This window comes from Pecten maximus, chromosome 2, assembly GCF_902652985.1.
Source record: "Pecten maximus chromosome 2, xPecMax1.1, whole genome shotgun sequence".
In the NCBI taxonomy this organism is placed as follows: Eukaryota; Metazoa; Mollusca; class Bivalvia; order Pectinida; family Pectinidae; genus Pecten; species Pecten maximus.
This window is the reverse complement of record NC_047016.1, coordinates 37,293,452-37,315,956: the sequence shown is the minus strand read 5'-3', so window position 1 is coordinate 37,315,956 and position 22,505 is coordinate 37,293,452. Positions and strand designations below refer to the sequence as shown.

Here is a 22,505-nt window from a genome sequence, read left to right as displayed (position 1 = left end):
TGGCTGTGAGCCAACAACCTACTTTCGGTTTGGAATAACAGCTATGAATTGCTTTCGATCTAAAAATAGTTTGTTGGCAATCGTGGCATTTGAGGAAATACATTTGTAAGATGATTGTATAGAAGCATTGATCGAGATTACTATTTCAAGTGATGATATCAATGAAGCGAAGTTTGTGGGAAACATATATTAGAGAACCCGATTTCTTACACTTGAATTTTTCAGGTAAAAATCCACAACAAATATTTTGTATTTGATGTTTATATTAGATTTCGTCTAGGGTATCTGTTTATAACGATAGTGAATGTTAGATGATACATTTAACTCTGATATCACGAAAAAAATATAACTCGAGTGTCATGATGTTTTTATGCATCGCATTTCATTATAGATTATGTAAAATCACATCATGCAGTATCATCCTCAGTATTCCAATGACGTAAGATTTACGAAAATTACCAAACTATTCCTTGTTTCACTTATTAACCGGCACCATTTAAACAAATCCTACCTTATACCCGGATACAAACGTTTATCAAACAAAACTACAGATAACTTACTCGCCTAGTCAGAAGAATACCTTATACTGCATCAAAATATCTAAAAGCAGCCATGTACTTTCACAGTGTTTGTTGAAAAACCATGAAAATGAATACCATTGGTGTCAATAAGATGACGTTGAAAAACAACTGAATACCACTCTGTCTCTCTGGCCCAGAGCTGATTTTCACGTATCTCTATTTTTCATGAATTCAAATGTGAATTGTACAATAGGCATAAAATGAGTAATTTGATAACGATACATATACAAACACACAAACCGGTTCATCAATATAAGTAGATCATACAAGTTTACCGGATGCAAGCCCACTCTCCTCAGTTCTAGTGAGTGTCTTATGAATAGACAAGTTATTCGTATAATCTTATAAGCTTATTAGCTGACGAAAAGGAAATAAGATTTTTATCTTCCGACACATATAATTCCACTTTATGGAGGTTAATCCTCTAACTGGATCTTATCAATGACATCTTTTATAAAAATCGTTTTCAATATCAATACAAACATTACAGAACCTTAACTTTCTGTGGATTTACAGAAAGAGGAAAGAAATCTACAAACCTCAGACAAACGCATTCAGACGATTACGTGGGTTAAAATAACGTATTATTGTATACATAATAATGCGAATTATTTCGTCTTGTCCTCTTTCTGTACTAACCAATCTATTCGGCTAAGTTTATTTGTGCATCCATATGCTTGCATGAATACTTGATCGCTTTAATATGAAGTAGTTCCTTAGCTGAAACGTATATGCCGTAAGGCCGGAATAACGGAGGTGGAATAGGTTAAATCAATAAAAATAAATAGTTTGAAGTAGACTACATACACTAATTAACCAATGTAGGATAACTTGACTAATTTGTATCATGACTGATGATATTTAGAATTAATAAATTTACTACACATAGACCAAAAATATACTACAGAACTATGGTAATTGCCTAATGTATGCATATTAAGAGCAACTTACAAGACAGCTCGGACCACAGCGTGAAATAAAAGTAATACGAAGACACAGCATACAATGTTGAAACCGTATAATGCCGATTTAGCATCCATCTTACGTCCTTAACAGAGAGGTGGGTCTACCGAACGTTTACAGAGACGTCCGTACAACAAACACCACACACACCAACGTTACAGAGCAGACAAAAAGTTGGTATTTTATTTGTAGGACTATTGACCTTTTGTAAGAACTTTGTACATATATGTAAGCATTGCACGAGCTCCTCACGTGTTCAATATATGTACCTGGACAGTGCCCCTAGTTCCACAATAGCTGTGGTGCCAATTTAAATATAGGTTTGAATAATGGGTTTCCTGATTTTAGGTAGGCCTGTGTCCGAGGTCTTTGTACTGCTAGTATGTGTATGAAAACTTAAATAAGATTTTGGAAGATATAATCCAACAAAGAGTAAGGTGATATAAATTGTATCTCGGTCATTAATTCCACTCGTACATACCCGTACCACTCACACTATCTCACATAATAAAAGGTAAATAGAAATAATTCATTGTTGTGGTGTTCTCTGATATCCCTTTGCTATACATTCTGGTAGCATACATTGTGTCCTTAATCAAATACAAGACGGACATACATATAGCTGTGTATTGCACAAGTACACTTTTTTTTGGAAAATGCACTAGAAACATGGAGCTAATACAACGGATATACAATTGTGTATCGAATACACAGTTGCAGTTGCTAACGTCTGAGATGATGAGTCATTCATCGATGTTTTCAGTATCTGAGAAATTGCATGGATTAGCATATATTTTTTTGAAGTAGCGAAACCATCACACTTGATATTTTGATTATTAGGTTCAACTCTTACACCATTAAGACATATTTTTGATTAAGATATGAAGATAATTTAACATGCATCTCCGATAACCAAGAATTCCGCTCTCGCTGTTACATTATGATCTCATGCCAAATAAGATTTTTGGCAACTTATCTCATCTGTTTTTTGTTTAACATACTACATGCGCATATGCTCAAAGTAACACTTACAACAACAAGGAATCTGCCGATATCCAACAGGATATTATATAGACGCGTTCTTTGTTAACAGCCAATTATACTATTTGTCTTCCAGTCCGAATCAATAACAAGTATACCAGTATTGCCCTTCTGTCCGTAACAACAACTGTAAATATACTACCATTAATTCCAGTATAGATTACCTGTGTATGTAACTTTCCCTCCAAGCTCCTAATAATATAAGACCAATGAAGCTCTCAACAAGAACCATTCCTTGAACAAACATGCCGAGAGATTGGTTTGAAAAGTAACATTCTCAAAACATTAATAGAAAAAAATCTCAGAACATTGATATACTAAGGAAAACTCCGGCAATGCTACACGTAACAAGGAAGTTACATAATTCCTTAAATATTAAAAAGGTACAGTTTAAATTTCTTTCATATGCAGACTATTCAAAAGACACCAAATACCGGCAACATATATAGGTCACGGCCGGCTGAATGTTTAAAATTAAGGCCGAGTTTGTCAATGTTAACTTTTCAGTTTTGCTACGTAATTAACCTCTTTTATATATTATAAGTACATGCGCATGAATATGTAATTTGTGTTAATGCTAAGGTATTTACATTACATTACATTAAGGTATTTAGTTTAACAATTCATAGATATGATTAATTTCATTCAGGTCAGGACAAGAACTGATACTTACCACCTGTACACAGAATACGCAACAGAGAGGAGACAGGATGCCGAGAGGACGACCAACTGAAGTTTACAATGATCATTATACCTGTTGCTGGCCATTCTAGTCCAGCTTTCACGGAATTAGACACGGACAGTGACCTTACACACACGTGATCCATTAATAGAAAAACTCCTGTTTTAAATGTATGCGTTTGGTCGACGACCCAGCTGTGCTGAGCACACGACACCACCTACAGACACACGTACCTCCGCCACTTCGAGTTGTTCGGATCTGCCGGCATACGCATAGCTCCCCTTCCCAGTGTGCAACAAAGAAATATACCTACACGCGAGGAAAGCTAACCGGTGTCAATCTTAGGTAACTTCTTCTGGGAATCCAGTTCGAATATATAAACATTGCTTATGAATATATATTATTATATAGTGCATTAAACGGTGAAGTTTTAGTTACTTTTGTTTTGCTATGAAAACCCTACCCCTAGCTAACACTAATTAATGATAGGACGTGTTGCTAACCAAACTTCCAACAGAACTGACATTTGACACGGTAGTTATAGACCGACCAGACAGGCATTAACCCGGGTCCTTTGTGATGTAAATTTATTTTCCATACGGTATTGATGACGTCACATATAGGTCACGGTTACTGACCCGGAACAACTACAATACAGCTGATATACCTATCATGTAACTAATGTCTCGTTGAAGGTCAGTGAATCGTGATATGACAAAGTGTGATTTTGGATGATTTAAGATTGTTTTCCATTGATATCGACATTCACAAACAAAAATATAATTCAACATAAAACTTTAATATTTGAAGGCAAATCAGAAAATATCCTCCATCCTGGATGGATTATGCTTAATTATTTATCAGTAAAATGATTCGGTTATACATTTACTTTATATTCTTAACACTATACAATCTCATTAACCTTCAAACATTTGTATTCTCGACAGTACATGTATCGTTGTTCAAAAGCACGCGTTTTATTACGCAGAACTCGATAACCAAGACAATATCTCGGAAACCATACTGAAAATATATAAATCTAAAATATCAGTCGTTCTTACTCGTAATTAGAGTTCAAAGAGAAACACTAGATGGGCCACATGATGGCTCAAGTCAGCTGAATTGAAAAATAGCTACAATAGTCAGCTAAATGGTTATAAACAACAAACGTATTATTTGTGACAATCATTATACAGAAATCTGAAGATCGAGTTACTCACCATTTCATAACACGATATCCCGTTATCATGGTTACCAACATCACTATCGTACAACCAAACAACATTCCATATCTGTAGTTTAGACTCAACGCCATATTTCGTTCAATACATTCCAAACAATGAGATATATATAAACTTATCGGTATAGCTAGGACATCGTCCCCTTTACATTGAAAAGTACCAACCCTGCAGTTCCTGTATACGTATATATACCGAAAGGTCTTTGTAAGGTTGGTATTTAAACAGTTTAATCCGGGTCAGGACATGGCAAAAACCCAACAGCTGATTATCAAATAGACTATTAATAGGTATTTACGTCACAGCGCTACCCGAGTATTTAGGATTTAATAAATAAAGTCAAATGATTGCTTGGTCACACGGAAGTCACACAAAGCATACAGTGTGATAACACCGGTGATATTAGGAGTTGTGTGTTGGTGACCTTAATATGCAACACAACAACCACCTTAGGCCTGGCAGCTGTTAATTTGAGGATCTTACTATAGAACACACAAAAACTAACTTTGACCTGACACCTGGCAACAATGTCTCCAGAAAAATGACAATAATATAACAATAGGCTCTGACCTGTTACCTGGCAACTATGTCTCCAGAAAGATGACAATAATATAACAATAGGACAATTATCATTGTCTTACAATGGCAATATTGAATCATATCAAATGCCTTAAGGTAGTCGTTTGTGTCAATCAGTTTGTATCAAAAACACACATTCCTTAAGAAAAAACCAAAATAATCAAAGTTCAACGGAAACCCAAAAGATTGGCCACATGGATAATGAAAAATGACATGATGATAAAGAAGCCAAGACAATACTGCCAGTGATTAAAACTGTAAGACCTATCAACTAAATATGTAAGCAGAGTAGCAAGGGAGGTCTACAGTAACCACTGTACGGATACTAGTATATCATGGAGGTCTACAGTATCCACTGTACGGATACTAGTATATCATGGGAGGTCTACAGTATCCACTGTACGGATACTAGTACATCATGGGAGGTCTACAGTATCCACTGTACGGATACTAGTACATCATGGGAGGTCTACAGTATCCACTGTACGGATACTAGTATATCATGGGAGGTCTACAGTATCCACTGTACGGATACTAGTATATCATGGAGGTCTACAGTATCCACAGTACGGATACTAGTATATTATGGGGGTCTACAGTATCCACTGTACGGATACTAGTACATCATGGGAGGTCTACATTATCACTGTACGGATACTAGTATATCATGGGAGGTCTACAGTATCCACTGTACCGATACTAGTATATCAAGGGAGGTCTACAGTATCCACTGTACGGATACTAGTATATTATGGGGGTCTACAGTATCCACTGTACGGATACTAGTATATCATGGGAGGTCTACAGTATCCACTGTACGGATACTAGTACATCAAGGGAGGTCTACAGTATCCACTGTACGGACACTAGTATCTCATGGGGTTCTACAGTATCCACTGTACCGATACTAGTATATCGTCGAATATGACCTGATAAAATAACGTGTGTCACCCGTCTCCAGCATATCAATCCAGGGTCTGCGTGATGTGGCATTCAATCTTAAGGACACGAATTAGGATACAGATTGTTATACAATTAATGTATTCATATATATTTTGCGTCTTACTTTAGCTGGTATACGTTTTATGAACCACATTATCAAGGGAACATTTTATATAAATAGTTAACCAACGTTACTTTTAATAATAAGCTCAATACTGAGTAAAATTTACGAAATATTTACACTGGCTGATGTTTACGAAAATATTTACACTGGCTGATGTTTACGAAATATTTACATTGGCTAATGTTTACGAGATATTTACAATGGCTAATGTTTACGAGATATTGGCATTGGCTAAAGTTTAAGTATGAAATCTTTATAAAATTTAGTGGATTACTGCTTATAAGTGGACGCCTCTATAATATTTCATACGAGGTACTTTTTTTTACGAATTACCTTACAATAATGTATGTGTACTAAATATATAAGTATCTACACACTGTCAAAGCAGTTTTTTTACTGAAGCATTGTATCTAAATCTGACAGGTATGTCAATTAATAGAGGACAATATTGTTAAACCGAATACCAGGAAACCAGAAAATTTTCGCCGACAAAAAAATCACAGCAGATAAATTTTGTAAGTATTGATAAGCTACAAATAACAATATCTCACTATACATAAGATATGCGTATCCATAGTAAACAATTTCACAAAAGGAAAATTATCATAATGCAGCAGAGCATGATAAGGGTTTTACACCATTGAATGTATTATGTAAATTAGAGTGTGTGTGGCTGTTCGATTTAGAGAAGAAAACATAAACATCTTTTAGCAACCATTTCGATCCGGATGACTTGTGCCCGAGATTACTTTATTTGGTTTAATATACCATGCTCGACTTAATAGCGATGGCTATATTACGAGAGGCAGTCATGCATTCAGTATTTGTTTACTTCTTTCTGCGACAGTATACAGGAGTTATTTATCCCCCGAGAGGTGTGCGATGTTCACTACTGCATCTCATTTCATTAACTCAACTAAATCACAAATACATGTATACCTGTTGCTTTGCCATAATGCTTACCATATAAGTAGACAACGTACGAGCGCTGCAAACATCAGCAAGCATTGTATTGTTGAAAGTCCAAAAAAATCCACATGGCACCCTGAGAAGGCATCATCACAAACCAATCTGAGGATTATCAATATTCTAATATTACGTCAACAAGCCTTCCAAATGGCTTAGGTTGTGCGTACAACAGCACACATTTATATTGATTCAAATATTAGATCTCTATCAACTAATTTTAAGGGTAAATGAGATCTATATACACTTATCGGTAAACCTCTGACATCATCACCTTTACATTGAAAAGTACCAACCCTGCAGTTCCTGCATACGTATATGTATACCGAAAGGTCTTTGTAAGGTTTGTATTGAAACTGGTTATTCCGAGTCAGGACCTGGCCAAACCGCAAAAGCTGATTAACAAAATAATAATTAGGTAATTACGTCACAGCGCTATATTTGTAATTAGTATGTAATAGATAAAGACAAATGATTGCTAAGACACACGGAAGTCACCCAAAACATACAGTGTGATAATACCTGTGATATCAGGAGTGTATTGGTGACCTTACTTTACAACAAACAATAACTTACTCTGGCCTTGCAGCTGTTAAATTGAGGATCTTACTATAGAACACACAACAACTAACTCTGACCTGACAACTATGTCTCCAGAAAGATGACAATAATATAACAATAGGCTCTGACCTGTTACCTGGCAACTATGTCTCCGGAAAGATGACAATAATATAACAATAGGACAATTATCATTGTATTACAATGGCAATATTGAATCATATCAAATGATTTAAAGTAGTCGTTTGTGTCAATCAGTTTGTATTAAAAACACACATTCCTTACAAGAACCCAAAATAATCAAAGTTCAACGGAAACCCAAAAGATTGGCCACATGGATAATGAAAAATGACATGATTATAAAGAAGCCAAGACAATACTGCCAGTGATTAAAACTGTAAGACCTATCAAACAAAATATGTAAGCAGAGTAGCAAGGGAGGTCGACAGTATCCACTGTACGGATACTAGTGTATCGTCGAATATGACCCGATAAAGTAACGTGTGTCACCCGTCTCCAGCATATCAATCCAGGGTCTGCGTGATGTGGCATTCAATCTTAAGGACACGAATTAGGATACAGATAGTTATACAATTAATATATTCATATATATTTTGCGTCTTACGTTTTATGAACCACAATATCAAGGGGACATTTTATATAAATAGTTAACCAACGTTACTTTTAATAATAAGCCGAATACTGAGTAAAGTTTACGAAATATTTACACTGGCTGATGTTTACGAAATATTTACATTGGCTAATGTTTACGAGATATTTACATTGGCTAATGTTTACGAGATATTTACAATGGCTAATATTTACGAAATATTGGCATTGGCTAAAGTTAAGTATGAAATCTTTATTAAAGTTGGTTGATTACTGCTCGTAAGTAGACGCCTCTAAAATATTTCATACGAGATACGTTTTTTTACGAATTACCTTATAATAATATATGTGTACTATCTATATAAGTATCTACACACTGTCAAAGCAGCTTTTTTTACTGAAGCATTGAATCTAAATCTGACAGGTATGTAAATTAATAGAGAACAATATTGTCAAACCGAATACCAGGGAACCAGAAAATTTTCGCCTACAAAAATATCACATCAGAAAAATTTTGTATCGATATGCTACAAATAACAATATCTCACTATACATACGATAAGGTACAAATAACAACATCTCACTATACATACGATAAGGTACAAATAACAACATCTCACTATACATACGATAAGGTACAAATAACAACATCTCACTATACATACGATAAGGTACAAATAATAACATCTCACTATACATACGATAAGGTACAAATAACAACATCTCACTATACATACGATAAGGTACAAATAATAACATCTCACTATACATACGATAAGGTACAAATAACAACATCTCACTATACATACGATAAGGTACAAATAACAACATCTCACTATACATACGATAAGGTACAAATAACAACATCTCACTATACATACGATAAGGTACAAATAACAATATCTCACTATACATACGATAAGGTACAAATAACAACATCTCACTATACATACGATAAGGTACAAATAACAACATCTCACTATACATACGATAAGCGTATCCATAGTAAACAATCTCACAAAAGGAAAATTATCATAATGCAGCAGAGCATGAAAAGGGTTTTACACCATTGAATGTATTATGCAAATGAGAGAGTTTGTGGCTGTTCGATTTAGAGAAGAAAACATAAACATCTTTTAGCAACCATTTCGTTCCGGATGACTTGTGCCCGAGATTACTTTATTTGGTTTAATATACCATGCTCGACTTAATAGCGATGGCTATATTACGTGAGGCAGTCATGCATTCAGTATTTGTTTACTTCTTTCAGCGACGGTATACAGGAGTTATTTATCCCCCGAGAGGTGTGCGATGTACACTACTGCATCTCATTTCATTAACTCAACTAAATCACAAATACATGTATACCTGTTGCTTTGCCATAATGCTTACCATATAAGTAGACAACGTACGAGTGCTGCGAACATCAGCATACATTGTATTATCACATAGTAGCATCTAACATGTTGTTGAAAGTCCAGAAAAATCCACATGGCACCCTGAGAAGGCATCATCACAAACCAATCTGAGGATTATCAATATTCTGATATTACGTAAACACGCCTTCCAAATGGCTGAGGTTGTGCGTACAACATCACACATTTATATCGATTCAAATATTTATCTTTATCAACTAAGTTCAAGGGTAAGTATCGCTCTAGTGTTTATATACGACCCAGACTATATGTATCGTGCCTGGTCATATGTTTTTATATTTAGATATACTTTACCAGCACATTTTGATCAACTACAAATAACACTTGTCACCCTTTTTTTTAGCTTTATCTATTAGATTCTATTTAATGTACTCGTCCATGCCAATGTATCTCTACTGGCTGTCTGATTGAAATCTGGTAGAATTGTACATACGGCGGATTAAAACGAAAACTTTATACTCCGACCGAGTACAGAATTTTGACGGTTGCGTCGCTGTTATGAAATAGAGACTGGAGAAATGCCAAAAACCTAGCCATTTTACCTGTCGAACATATACACAGAAAGAAATGTCAACTGCAACGAAAACTCGATATGATACAAACTGCCTGTTAGACACACTATCTTCTGTCCATTTGTGTCATACCTGCATAAGTCATTAACGAAATCGACGAAAAGGCAAAAACTGAATTTTGTCCTTGCATATGAAAAAACACTTTAAGTCTGGTTATTGAACACAACGGAGAAATGATAACCTACCAAGGAAACTGTCATTGATCAAAGCAGTCTGAAACAGAAGATAACAACCAGGGACTTAGTGTAAAGCTTAGTGTCAATAGATTTCTAAATTTCTATCTCATTTACAGTTCTGTTTTGTGCTAATATTACATCACACCTGATATACTCACTTATACACGCAGGTACCTGTTATACAGAGAGCACCATACCAATACATATTATCTACTTACTTTCGGTATATACATAGGACGAGCACCATCAACAATAAGAAGGTTTCGGTTGTGATTAAGTAACATTGTGTACATTCCCGGCCCCGGGATTCGTGTCCGAGTCTTGCTCCTGGTGATACAGGAAGACTGTTCATTTCCCTCACGTCAAAACAAATTGCCACCAATAACAAATTCGGGTAATATATAGGTACCGATGCGTGCAAAACTCGATGTAACAGAGCGTGGCCCTGCATAAGATCACCAGTCACAGTATCAAAGTGGAAAGTTTTCTTGATCACGTGACCATCGGCTTTGTAAATAAAGCATCTGTTGTCTGGTAATATGATACATATGTTAATGTAGAAATGTATATTCTATAATATACCAAAGTCGATTTTGATGTTAATATATTCCTGCCATAAAAATGATATACATGTAAAAAGGAAATAATGATATGAGTAAACACGTTTCACCCGATATAAAGCACAATGTACGATAACCAAATTTTATCCTTGTATTTCAGGTTTTAAAACACCTTGTCAAAGCCCTAAACGCTAGATTCTAATTGCCTTTGGGAGAATTAAAATATCAAATTACTTCTTTTTTTCCCCTTTTCGTTTCTGGTTTTGTTAAATTTATATACAAATTAACTATTTAGCTTCTGTATGTCTCATCCGTTTGCACAATGGCTTACGGGTAAATTTATTCGGCAGAGCTGAAAACTACCAAAGAGAAAGCATGTTTTCGATGAAATTCTAGACCACTATCATATGCCTTCAACTAAACTGACACAGAGCTGATGTCACCTGCTTATATATATAAATATATACCAGGTCATCACAAACAAACGTCACATCACATAACAAACCGCACATAAATCAAAACAGCTAATACGTTTCTTAGACGGACAGTCTTGTTGGTCGACAAATATAGCAAAGCTACTCTAAGCCACAGTCGATGCATCGTCCGCTTTCTCAACCACTTTTAGTCAATTTCCTAATTGTCAAATCACTGTCAGTTTTGTTACACCTTGTAGATATTAGGAGTAGGGGCTAAAAATTTTTTTCTATAAATACTAACCAGAAACGTAGCTACTCATGCATATAAAATCACTCTGTAACGCGACTACCTACTGACACATCCACAAACGTCACGTGAGCATCTAAAAATAGACATCCTTGACACATAAAGTTCACACAAAAGTCATACTAAGACAACTTGTTTACATTGTGCAAAAGAAATATCAAGCAGGGCAGAAGTCATTTTTCAACACAAGCAAATCTAGTGTAACCAAATTCATTCTTTACTCAGCTTAAATACATACTACTTACAATACAATGCACATGTCTAGATTCAAAAAAACAACAGACAGATCATAACATTGAAATAGTAAACACATTAAACACTCATGCTACCTAATATGTATTAAGAAGATTATAATTTGATCATTTTAAGATAACACAGGTTTTATTACTTTTTAAATATGCTTACATAGTTGTGTATGTAAATCTTTAACTGTTTGGATCCTGGACAGGGACGTGAAACACAACAACCTCAACATCAATTCCATTCTCAGAGTTTGATGCATGGTTTGATATCATATTTCTAAAGTATTACTGCACAATTAACATAACAGGCGGAGACAAAGAAGATATAAAATCCAACCGTTTCTATGAAAGAAATCTAACGTAAAATGACGTCACAGGGTCGAACCTAAGTGAGATAATTTATTATTTATTATTTATGATGGTAAATGTAAGATCTCTCTGCTAACCCTTACACCTCAGTGCCGCCAGAAAAAAATGCTGAAAATGGACAATGAACTCAACTACTTCTGAAATATAACCTCAGCGTATTTGAAATAAGCCAAGCTTCAAGAAACATTGAAATGTCCGAACATATAAAGAAATATTCATTGTCGTTGCACTGTATTACAAACACACAAATAAGTAACTCATTTTCAATAACGCCATTCAAAGTAACGATTATACCAACACTTCAGATATTTACGTGATGCAGTTCCATTTATATCATACAAAGACTGCTGGCTATCAATATTACAAACCTACTGGTAAAAGCAATTGCATATTGCATTTGTTTTATCTGGAAAAGATAATGGAAACCTTGAGATAACATTTCGTTTGTCGCCCCTTATCTACCTACGAAAGACACTGACGTTTTGTTGTGTGATGGGAAGAGTGTGTCAAATGATAGATATATATATAGGACTGATATGATAAGGCTCTAAGTATTTTGTCTTAGCTGGAAAAGACCCGACTGTAGCAATATTGACTGCAATAATGAAACTAATTAATTACCTTTTGTGACCAACGAAGGCACTGGAACCAAGACAACACATAAGCGACCAACGAACCAAATAATATATGTAATAACCTTTTCATAGTTATATATTATTGGTCGTTTTACTACAAACAATCTAAAAATAGTGCATTACATCAAGTATATAATACCCCAATTGACATTCTTCAAGTCAACATTTGCATAAAGACATTTCTTTTTATAACTAATACCCGGTAAGCGTAGAAATCGAAAGTACACAAACGAAAATTTTCAGAAGGTCTATATATAGCTCCTTAGCCGCTTCTCTGGTTTTCCCATATCTTGCTGTCACGTGATTTTTGTTTGTAAACATGGAAAATTCCAAGTACTTGCGTGTCAGGCGAGGTCAAGTATATGGTTGCGTTTGATTGTAGAAAGTTTGGTTGGTATATCACAACTTATACAATAAAAATATAGGGTATATGTATCTCTGTTGTTTATCAATTAAAATCAGGCGATTGTTGATAATGTATTAACATTAAAAATATAGTAAATCAGTCGACAGATTAATTCTCAGAATAATTATAAACCTGCCTGGCTCCGAGCCAAATTGAATGTGGGCCAGACTACGCAAAATGTATGACATAATTTTGATTGCAACATTATGCGATATTATCTACTCACGTTTTCGACAAAGCGTACAGAACGAACAGAATGAAGACAGACACCTCAATAAACAAACAAAATCCAAATGTAAAGGGATCTCCCAAGCAGTTCTGTGACAAGATTGAATCCATTTTCGATCGTGAATGCAATAGGCAAGGTAATCAAATACGCTGCGTTACAAACTCAGCTCTGACTGGCAGATTTGTTTTGTATCACCTGGAATCTCGTTCGTTCCATGGAATTTTACAAAAGATCTATACAATCAAAAGAAGCAATGCACCACTGTACATTTCTGTAAACTAAAAATAGACCTAACGTAATGATGAGGTTTTGTTATATATATATTTATATATATAAAGTGAAAAAATAGTTTGTTTCCATGTGAAAGTAAGAATAAAGATATAATAATAAAAAAAACTCGACGACTGGCTTTCAAGCGCTTTCGCAGCTCTTGCTGGTCATCAGGAAAGTCATTATATATATTTGGTCATGTAGTAATAACGACAGTACAGACAAGTAAATTGCCGAATTTTCGAGGCAATGCGACCCTTTATCAAGACACACATATCAAATATAGACATAAAACATGGCACAATTACACAAATTTATTAGAAACATATCATTATGTTTGTGCTAATGATATACATGTATATAAATATATACATTAAAATGTTCTTACCTTCAATGTTCGGTATGTTAGTATAAATATTATAACATTGAAAACACTGCTTTAAAAATCTTAGATTAAAAACCAAGTGTTTTCAATGTTATGATATTTATAATATATATATATATATATATATATATATATATAGTTTTTCCTTTGTTATTGTTTGATGAACATGGATTTCGATTGTTTCTATATCTCTCTGAGGGGTTCTGGTAATTACTTCAGTAATATCAGGATAAAGATATATCTCGTTTTCTATTCAAAACTATTCTTCACAATAAGATTAGATATAAGTTATATAAACCTAATAAAGCCCATAATTAACAGTTATTGACGTTCACCATTACAGTAACGTTAAATGATTTATTCAGTTAAGGCGTTACAACTGTAATATTCGCGGGGAATTCAATTTCGCTATATTGACGGTCAATGAAATATAGCGCGAAAATAAATACCCAGCAAAATTGAACACACGTGAACTATGTCCGACTGGGATAACCGCAAAATATTAGCCTCGTAAAGTTTTACAACCATACGGTATATGGCTCCAGCGTAAAATATTAAAATATGCATAATTTGTATTGAACTGCCCTATCTTCGCGCATAACATCTAACACAATGCTCTCTATATGTTATCAAAAGTGAGGTGAAAGTTGTCTCAACCATCTGTTACCTATTATGCACTACATGTATATGTGAGTAAAAACGCTCTGGTAACACGGCCGTATTGCAAAGCTATTGGTATAACGGAAACCAGGTAGATTAACTACAATAACAAAACTATACAACACCATTCTTTTCCTCAAACTATGCATTTTGTTTTACTTGTTATACAATCTCGTACCCGACGTGCATCACTTAAACCTTTTCAATAGCCTGTCCTTCCACTAGATGTAAAAAACTGTAATCGTATCCCTCTGTTGATATATAAAATGAAACGTTTTTAAACAAATGTATGGCTATTTATAACCGTTAGTCAGCCACTCTGAATTTCCCACTTTTTATATTGACGTCACGTGACAATTGTTTGTAAACATAAAGGGAAATGACAAAAATCAACGTATGACACATGAGGTCCTGCTGTTACTGAATGTGTGTATAATAACGTTTATTAAAAAATCATCAAACTTAACAACCAATTTAGTAAATAAGTCGACAAAATGAGTACCAGTTTATAAACCTAACTGGCTATAAGCCAACATTTAATGTCGGGCAGACTACGCAATGTGCAAGACAGAATTTAAATTATCAATTCGAATGACAACCTTCATATATCATATATCTACTCACGTTTTTGCAACTGTGTACAGCGTAAACACAGACAAGACAAGCAACTCCATGAAAAGCCAGAATCCACAAGTGAATTGGTCTCCGCAGACGTATTGGGACCCGATTAAGTCCATTTTCGACATTTGCAATTTACAAATATAGGTAGTTCGCTCACCTAATTTGTTGTGTAATGATAGCAAAGAACAAACCACTATATCCAATAAATGCTGAGCATTCAGGAAGTGTAGTGACTGGTGGATTGATCTGTTCAGTCCGCAATTTAAATGTTATTGGTACCTCTGTCAGTCTTTGTTTTGTTTATATTACAGGTATGACTGGGTACATTGAAGGTCAGAGGAATTTTCCATTTAAGGGGTTTCCCCATCAACTTACAAATAGACTTAACGTAACCGGATGTCATTTACAGAAAATACGTTTTGTTTCTCGTATACTTTGTATTTACGTATAGTTACTTCAAATATTTCATGTCGTGTGCTTTCTCAGAGTAAATGTTGTTTTTCACTTCAAAAAAATTAAACAGTTACAGAAATTGTTTTATTATCATTAATATGATGAATTATTGAAAGTCTGAACGCCTTTTTTTCTAGTACGAATAGAATAAATTTGGTGGTGAATCGTATATCATGGTATCGCCATAATGACTAAAACATGCTACAAATTAATAAATGTCATATTACATATCGAGTGTATATACTTCTGTCATCATTCATACTTCCTTTTTACTTTAGCGAATAATCCTTGCGACATCTGTCTGATGTCTGTGCTATTAACGTCGTGCGAACGCATTCCTTGCTCATGTGCTTCTCGAATGTGCTATGGCAACACACATGTGTACCAAAAACTATTTATAGCTACAGCCTGCAAGTTTAGCGATAACAACAAAAGAGATCTTCCAACATCTGATACCACGCCATTCTCTATTCAAACAGCACTGTCCGTAAAGTGCATCATCCCCCGTGGATACTGACCAGAATGTTAAAAGTGACCTACCTTTTGGACCCAACGTAAAGAATCATTCCCCAAATTACAGCCACAAACAATGAAGAGAACAGCCATCGTGCAGCCTGAGCAAGAAAAGGATTCATGTTGATGTGACGTCACTGACAAGAAGCTCGTGCTCCTGTTCCATGTACTATTTATATAATAACTCCCATCCTCCCACTGTTAGTATATGCTCCAGTGTAAACATGGGGGTCACGTGAGTACAGGTCTTATATATACAGAGTAAGCTGTACTGTGATGAACGTCTACACGTATATATGCTTATACTTCGTTCGTAGCTTTTGTAGCTTCTTTTTGTTCTATATAGATTCAAGAGAGCGTCTATTGAAACATCCATTTATCAACTGAAAGATACGAAATACACATTAATTCAAAATTCTATAACATTTTCTACTTCCGCGTCCTCTCAATTACAACACCACATTTAAAGGTAAGATGTTGCGATCACCAAAGCAGACATCAAAGTCACCTCAACAAATTCATTACATATTCCTTACTTTGACTGTATTGCAAGATATCAAGCATCAATGTCAAACTTTCCTTATGTAGAGATATTAATTAACTGAGCAGTCAAAGAGTAGTTGTTTTATCGGATAGCTTACATACACACTATACGTAAGGGACCTTCTTTCAAGTTTTAATGACTTTGGGACACTTTTGACAGTTTTGGTCCAGAGAAATTAATTGGTACACTTTCGTTGCTTATAAAATACCTCTGTGACAAACCTATCGGAGATAAAGATCTTTGGACCAACCAAATGACCACACCGGTTTTGCATTTGCTATAAATCCTTAGATCAAATCTCCAGACAAGTATTACTGGTGAAAATTAATTTCGGACCAGGCGACCAGTCACGTTTTACTAGAACACTAACCAGTGTGACTTACCTATCGGAGACACAGATCTTTACAAATAATTAGCCAGTGTGAACTATAGCCAGTGTGAACTATAGCCAGTGTTACTTACCTATCGGAGACACAGACAATTAGTCACTGTGAACTATAGCCAGTGTGATTAACCTATTGGAGACACAGATAATTAGTCACTGTGAACTATAGTCAGTGTGACTTACCGATCGGAGACACAGATAATTAGTCAGTGTGAACTTCAGCCAGTGTGACTTACCTATCGGAGACACATATCTTTGGACCAAACGACCACATCTGTCCGTCTTCGTGCCCCCGAACGTTCTTTGTTCGGGGATCATTATACACTTGACTCAAACAAGAAATCATTAAGTTTCCCAGCGGTTTCTATAAAGTTATAATCAGAAGCTTTACTATAATCCTCAAGAAGACGCTGAAGAATCTAAACAGTCCAACGTACACAGGGATGATACGATCAACACTAGGGATGGGTTCACATACACGCACGTACCTATTGATGACGTCAGATGATTCTAGTCGTCGGTTCAAACACATAAAGTTCTATTTCATAATAAAGCTAATAAAACTTGTTAATAGTTGAACAGCTGTTTCCGACTAGTACACTAGACATCTCTAACCAAACTGAATACTATCTCAGAATGGCGTTACCAATTAAATGTCCCCATCATGTGTATATTTCTAGTGGCACATTGCTGTATCGGTGATCTATAAAGAGAGTAAGAGATGTCTGATATACACCCAAATGCGGATTGTCTATTAAGCTCACTAAAAGATGGGTGAGAGTTTTCTGTTTGAAAGCTCAAAAGCTCACTAAAAGATAAGAGTTTTTTTTTTATTCAAAAAACTTACTAACAAATGAGAGTTTTCTTCTCAAAAGCTTACTATGAGATGCTAGCTTTATATTCAGAAACTCTCAATAACAGGTGAGAATTTTCTATTCAAAAAGTTTAATAACAGATGATAGTGTAACATTAAAAAGCTCACTATCAGATGCGAGCTGTCTATTAAAAAGCTCACTTATTGATATGAGTTTTCTATTACTGTGGTCACTAACAGATGTGTTTTTCTACTAAAAAATCATTAACACGTGAATTTTAAAAAACCCACTTACAAATTCGAGTATTTAGATATACATATGTATACTATTGTAAATGAACTGAACATGCCCTAACCGCGTATCTATTAAAGCAAAGCTGAAAAAATTTTTTTTTAAGTAATGGGCCAGTGCATCGATCTCATAACACATTTTGACATTTGCTGACTTCCCTTTTAGAAATCAACATCTTGGTCCCGTACTTGCACTGTTACAAATAATGACGTTTGGCCACCTCTACGTTACTAATATAATTTTGTGTCAAATATAAAAACTAATAATCATAGTTGCAAGTTCTGTTATAGAAGATCTTACTTAAGTTTCTTTATATCAAATATGGAATTTATCAAACGAGTTCAATTATTTGATTTCTCACGAGCCTTTAATATTTGTCACGATAGTACTATAACATGTGTCTTACTATTTTTGTGACATCGCCGTATATAATGGTAGAATTGTTCAGTTATCTGATAAATACTTTTTGGTTGCAGGTTAGAATTATATCTCTGTGTCAGGGTTAGAAATTCACATATCTCTCTATGTCAGTGTCAGTTATTCACATATCTCTCTTTGTTTCAATGTTAGAAATTCAGAAATCTCTCTTTGTGTCAAGGTTAGAAATTCACATATCTCTCTTTGTGTCAATGTTAGAAATTCACATCTCTCTCTTTATGTCAGTGTTAGAAATTTACATTATATTTCTCTATATCAGTGTTAAATTTCACATATCTTTCGGTGTCAGTGTCAGTAATTTACATATCTCTCGGTGTCAGTGTCAGTAATTTACATATCTCTCGGTGTCAGTGTCAGTAATTCACATATCTCTCGGTGTCAGTGTCAGTAATTCACATATCTCTCTTTGTGTCCATGTTAGAAATTCAGATATCTCCCTGTGTCACTCAGCGTTAGAAATTCAAATACACTCTCTGTGTCAGGTTTAGATTTTTACATATCTTTCTGTGTAAGGGTTAGAAATTCAAATATTTCTCTGTGACAGGGTTAGATATTTACATATCTCCCTGTGGCAGGGTTAGAAATTCACATTACACCTCTCTGTGTCAGGGCTAGAAATTCACATTATATCTCTTTGGGACACACAGTAAATCTTTAGAGAATATATGGCACAATAATATAAAAATGCATTGAACTGAGAACATCGCCATTATAATAAGAACATCGCCATTATAATGATAACGTACAAAGAGAATGGGACCAGTTGTTCCGGTAGAGTAACCGTCTTCAGCTTCATCACGGACACCCGCCAGGATAGAAATTTTAATCTAATAGAATTTCCTTGTAGAAACACTATGCTAAACCAAAACATTTATACTCACCACCTCAAGAGTGCACCGGTGATACAAACGCTTAAAATACAGAGCTCTATAACCAGCCAGGAGGCCCACCTGCTTATGAGTTCCATCATAAATGAATCTTACAACAGCACCAGGAATATACTCTTATTTAGCCATGCGTATATGTAAATTTCCTCTCCGGGGTAGATTTTGTATCTGTATTATCATTTCCTCACACCAAACAGTATATATAGTTCTTCCAATAGGAAGACCTGTCAACTATTACTGTCATATATACACCAAACAGTATATCTATTTTTTCTTTTCCTAAGAACAGAAGACGGCATACATCTATTATATTTGTCAAAAGCACATAATTAGCGGATTGTAAACACTATGTACTAAATGCACAAATACATACAACTATAAACTGAATAGACACTCTATTTATAGGTGGAAAACCGATATTATGTAGATTATCCATTGGTATACCGATACGTAATGGAATAATACCAGTAAAGCGGAAGGGACCTTGAGGTAACTTGAAATGAACACCAGTGCATATTTCGTGTGAACATTCAGCTGGTCAGTGTTCTATATTTACGCGTCTGTAATTTACACTGTGTAAGCTAATGAGAGCATACTTGTCATTATCATTCAATCTGTTGTATAACCTGCACCCGAGGCTACATTGTCTAATGCTCTACAGACTGAACTACCATGGCCTCCATCAATGTAGATCGCATTATAGGATTTAGCTTGTTTTGTATTAAAATATTATAGGAATTTATCTGGATAGCGTTTAAAGGAGCAATGACACAAAACAGAGGAATGCGCCCTCTATATAAATGGCTTCGGAGGTTATTTACTGACCAGTCAACAAAGGACAAAAAGGCTGCACGGTGCAGTTTTAATCATTTTGGCTCTATTAAATCTGACTAATTTTGTTCTGTAAGGTGATAATATCTTGTGTGTCTATTGTAAAATCCTTACTGAACCGCCCGGTTTTTGTTTTTGTTCTGTTTGTTTTGATTGTTTATTTGTTTTGCTCGTTAATCTTATTTCTTAAAAAATATACAAATGTAGATTTGGTTTTCCTTTTTACACTTTGTAGCTATCGCGATAAATTGTAACATTTTCAGCCAAATACTGTTAGGCATTTCGGACAGTGTTGACTTGGAAGCAATTCTCTCGCGTGTTTTGTTGTTGAGAGACCTATTTTGTATCGTCGTGTAGACAATTCTATTTATGCAGTCTGAATTTTGACTACATATAAAGCTGACGTAAGTCGTGTAACTAACGGTATCGTCAAGGGCGGGCGACGTTCATATACGTGGAGATTTTTCTAGATTTTATAGTTCGCTCACATACACATACACAGGTAGCAATATGATAGCGTAGAATAATGTGGGAATTGATTAGAATATTGTCGGGTCATAAAACTAAATACAAACCTCCTACCTTTGAAATAGGAGATACTTGTCACTATAACAGTGTGTTTGGGGGAAACGCAGCTCACAAAGAAACAAGAGACTTACCTTGTTCAGTTTGATTTATGTAACCAATGCAAGGATATGCAGGTGATACACATGTGTAAGATTAATGCACAAAAATGTGGCTATAATGCACATGTATACATTATGGACAATACAAGACAATATAAGTGTATGATTCATAAACACTTATATTGTCCATATTCAAGGACACTGTCTACACAGATATCCTTTTTGTCTATTTTGTGTGTTTTCCAAACAATACTGTGTGTGACAGATGTCTGCATTTAAATATTGAACAAATGCTAAATAATGGACTGGATTTACGTTGAAAATTCTATCATTATAAGTATTGCTGTTGAATCCCTTGTAGCACCTGCTATTAATTTGCATACGATGTGTCCCAAATAGCTTAAACAAGAGTTTATCAAATAATCCAATGATTTTGTAATACAATGCATGAGTATTGGAAGACAAACTTGTCTAAGCTAGACAATAAACATACATGGTATCCAGTTGACCCTTGAATTTTAGCTATTTCAGAAGCCAAATAACTATTTTTCAGAAATTAGAAGGGGCAAAGCATATGTCAAATAGAAATGTCCCTTCACTCCAAAGAGTCAAATATGATTTTGGAGAATAAAAAACATACTCTTAAAGGTTTACTGGATGCCCTGACATACATAGACTCATTGATATTTCTGTCAAAATGAAACAAGCTAACGTTCAATAAATACAATATAGAAACACTACACAAGCTAGGCGATTTTGTGGTTGTACGAGAATAAATTGGTATTTTAAGCTTTGTGTAACGGTTATATATAGGTACTCACATTTTCATCAGAGTGCCAGTTAGGCTGATAACAATAACGGCTATCTCCATAATCAACCATATCCCTAGCATTTGTCGAGCAGATATGTGATTAGTAATCATGACGTCCATCACCCAGTCACCTTCTAGTTCTTAAAAAATGTCTCAAAATTCCTCAAAAACGTTACATATAAAACAGTAAACACTCCAGTAGTATATGTGTATAATGTGGCAGGTTCAGCGCGAGTTTACAAACGTGCGCCGTCAACTGGAACAGTCACGGGGAACCGAAGGGGAATTATCCGGATTTTAAACTGATTTCCGACATCGGAAACTCCTTTTTTATCTAGATATGA

The 22,505-nt window shown here is 34.9% G+C and overlaps 1 protein-coding gene across 12 annotated transcripts in view; it reads right to left on the bottom strand.

The window, feature by feature from the left end:
- The window catches only part of LOC117321970, a 47,681-nt gene that overhangs the window by 10,108 nt on the left and 15,068 nt on the right, over positions 1-22,505 (bottom strand). Inside the window, exons 1-2 of one of the 12 annotated variants that reach the window (XM_033876613.1) lie at positions 10,686-10,834; positions 9,676-9,808 (exon numbers count right to left, since the gene is read on the bottom strand). The exons of 3 other annotated variants lie outside the window; for them this stretch is intronic. In XM_033876613.1, coding sequence (XP_033732504.1) covers positions 9,676-9,797 — 122 coding nt within the window. In that variant the 5' untranslated portion in view covers positions 9,798-9,808; positions 10,686-10,834. Of the gene's footprint in view, positions 1-3,258; positions 3,481-3,500; positions 3,551-4,487; positions 4,646-9,675; positions 9,809-10,685; positions 10,841-15,570; positions 15,796-16,560; positions 16,676-19,887; positions 20,051-22,171; positions 22,375-22,505 lie in introns of those variants that run through there. 8 more of the 12 variants (XM_033876615.1, XM_033876621.1, XM_033876616.1 and 5 more) reach the window with 8 other exon arrangements.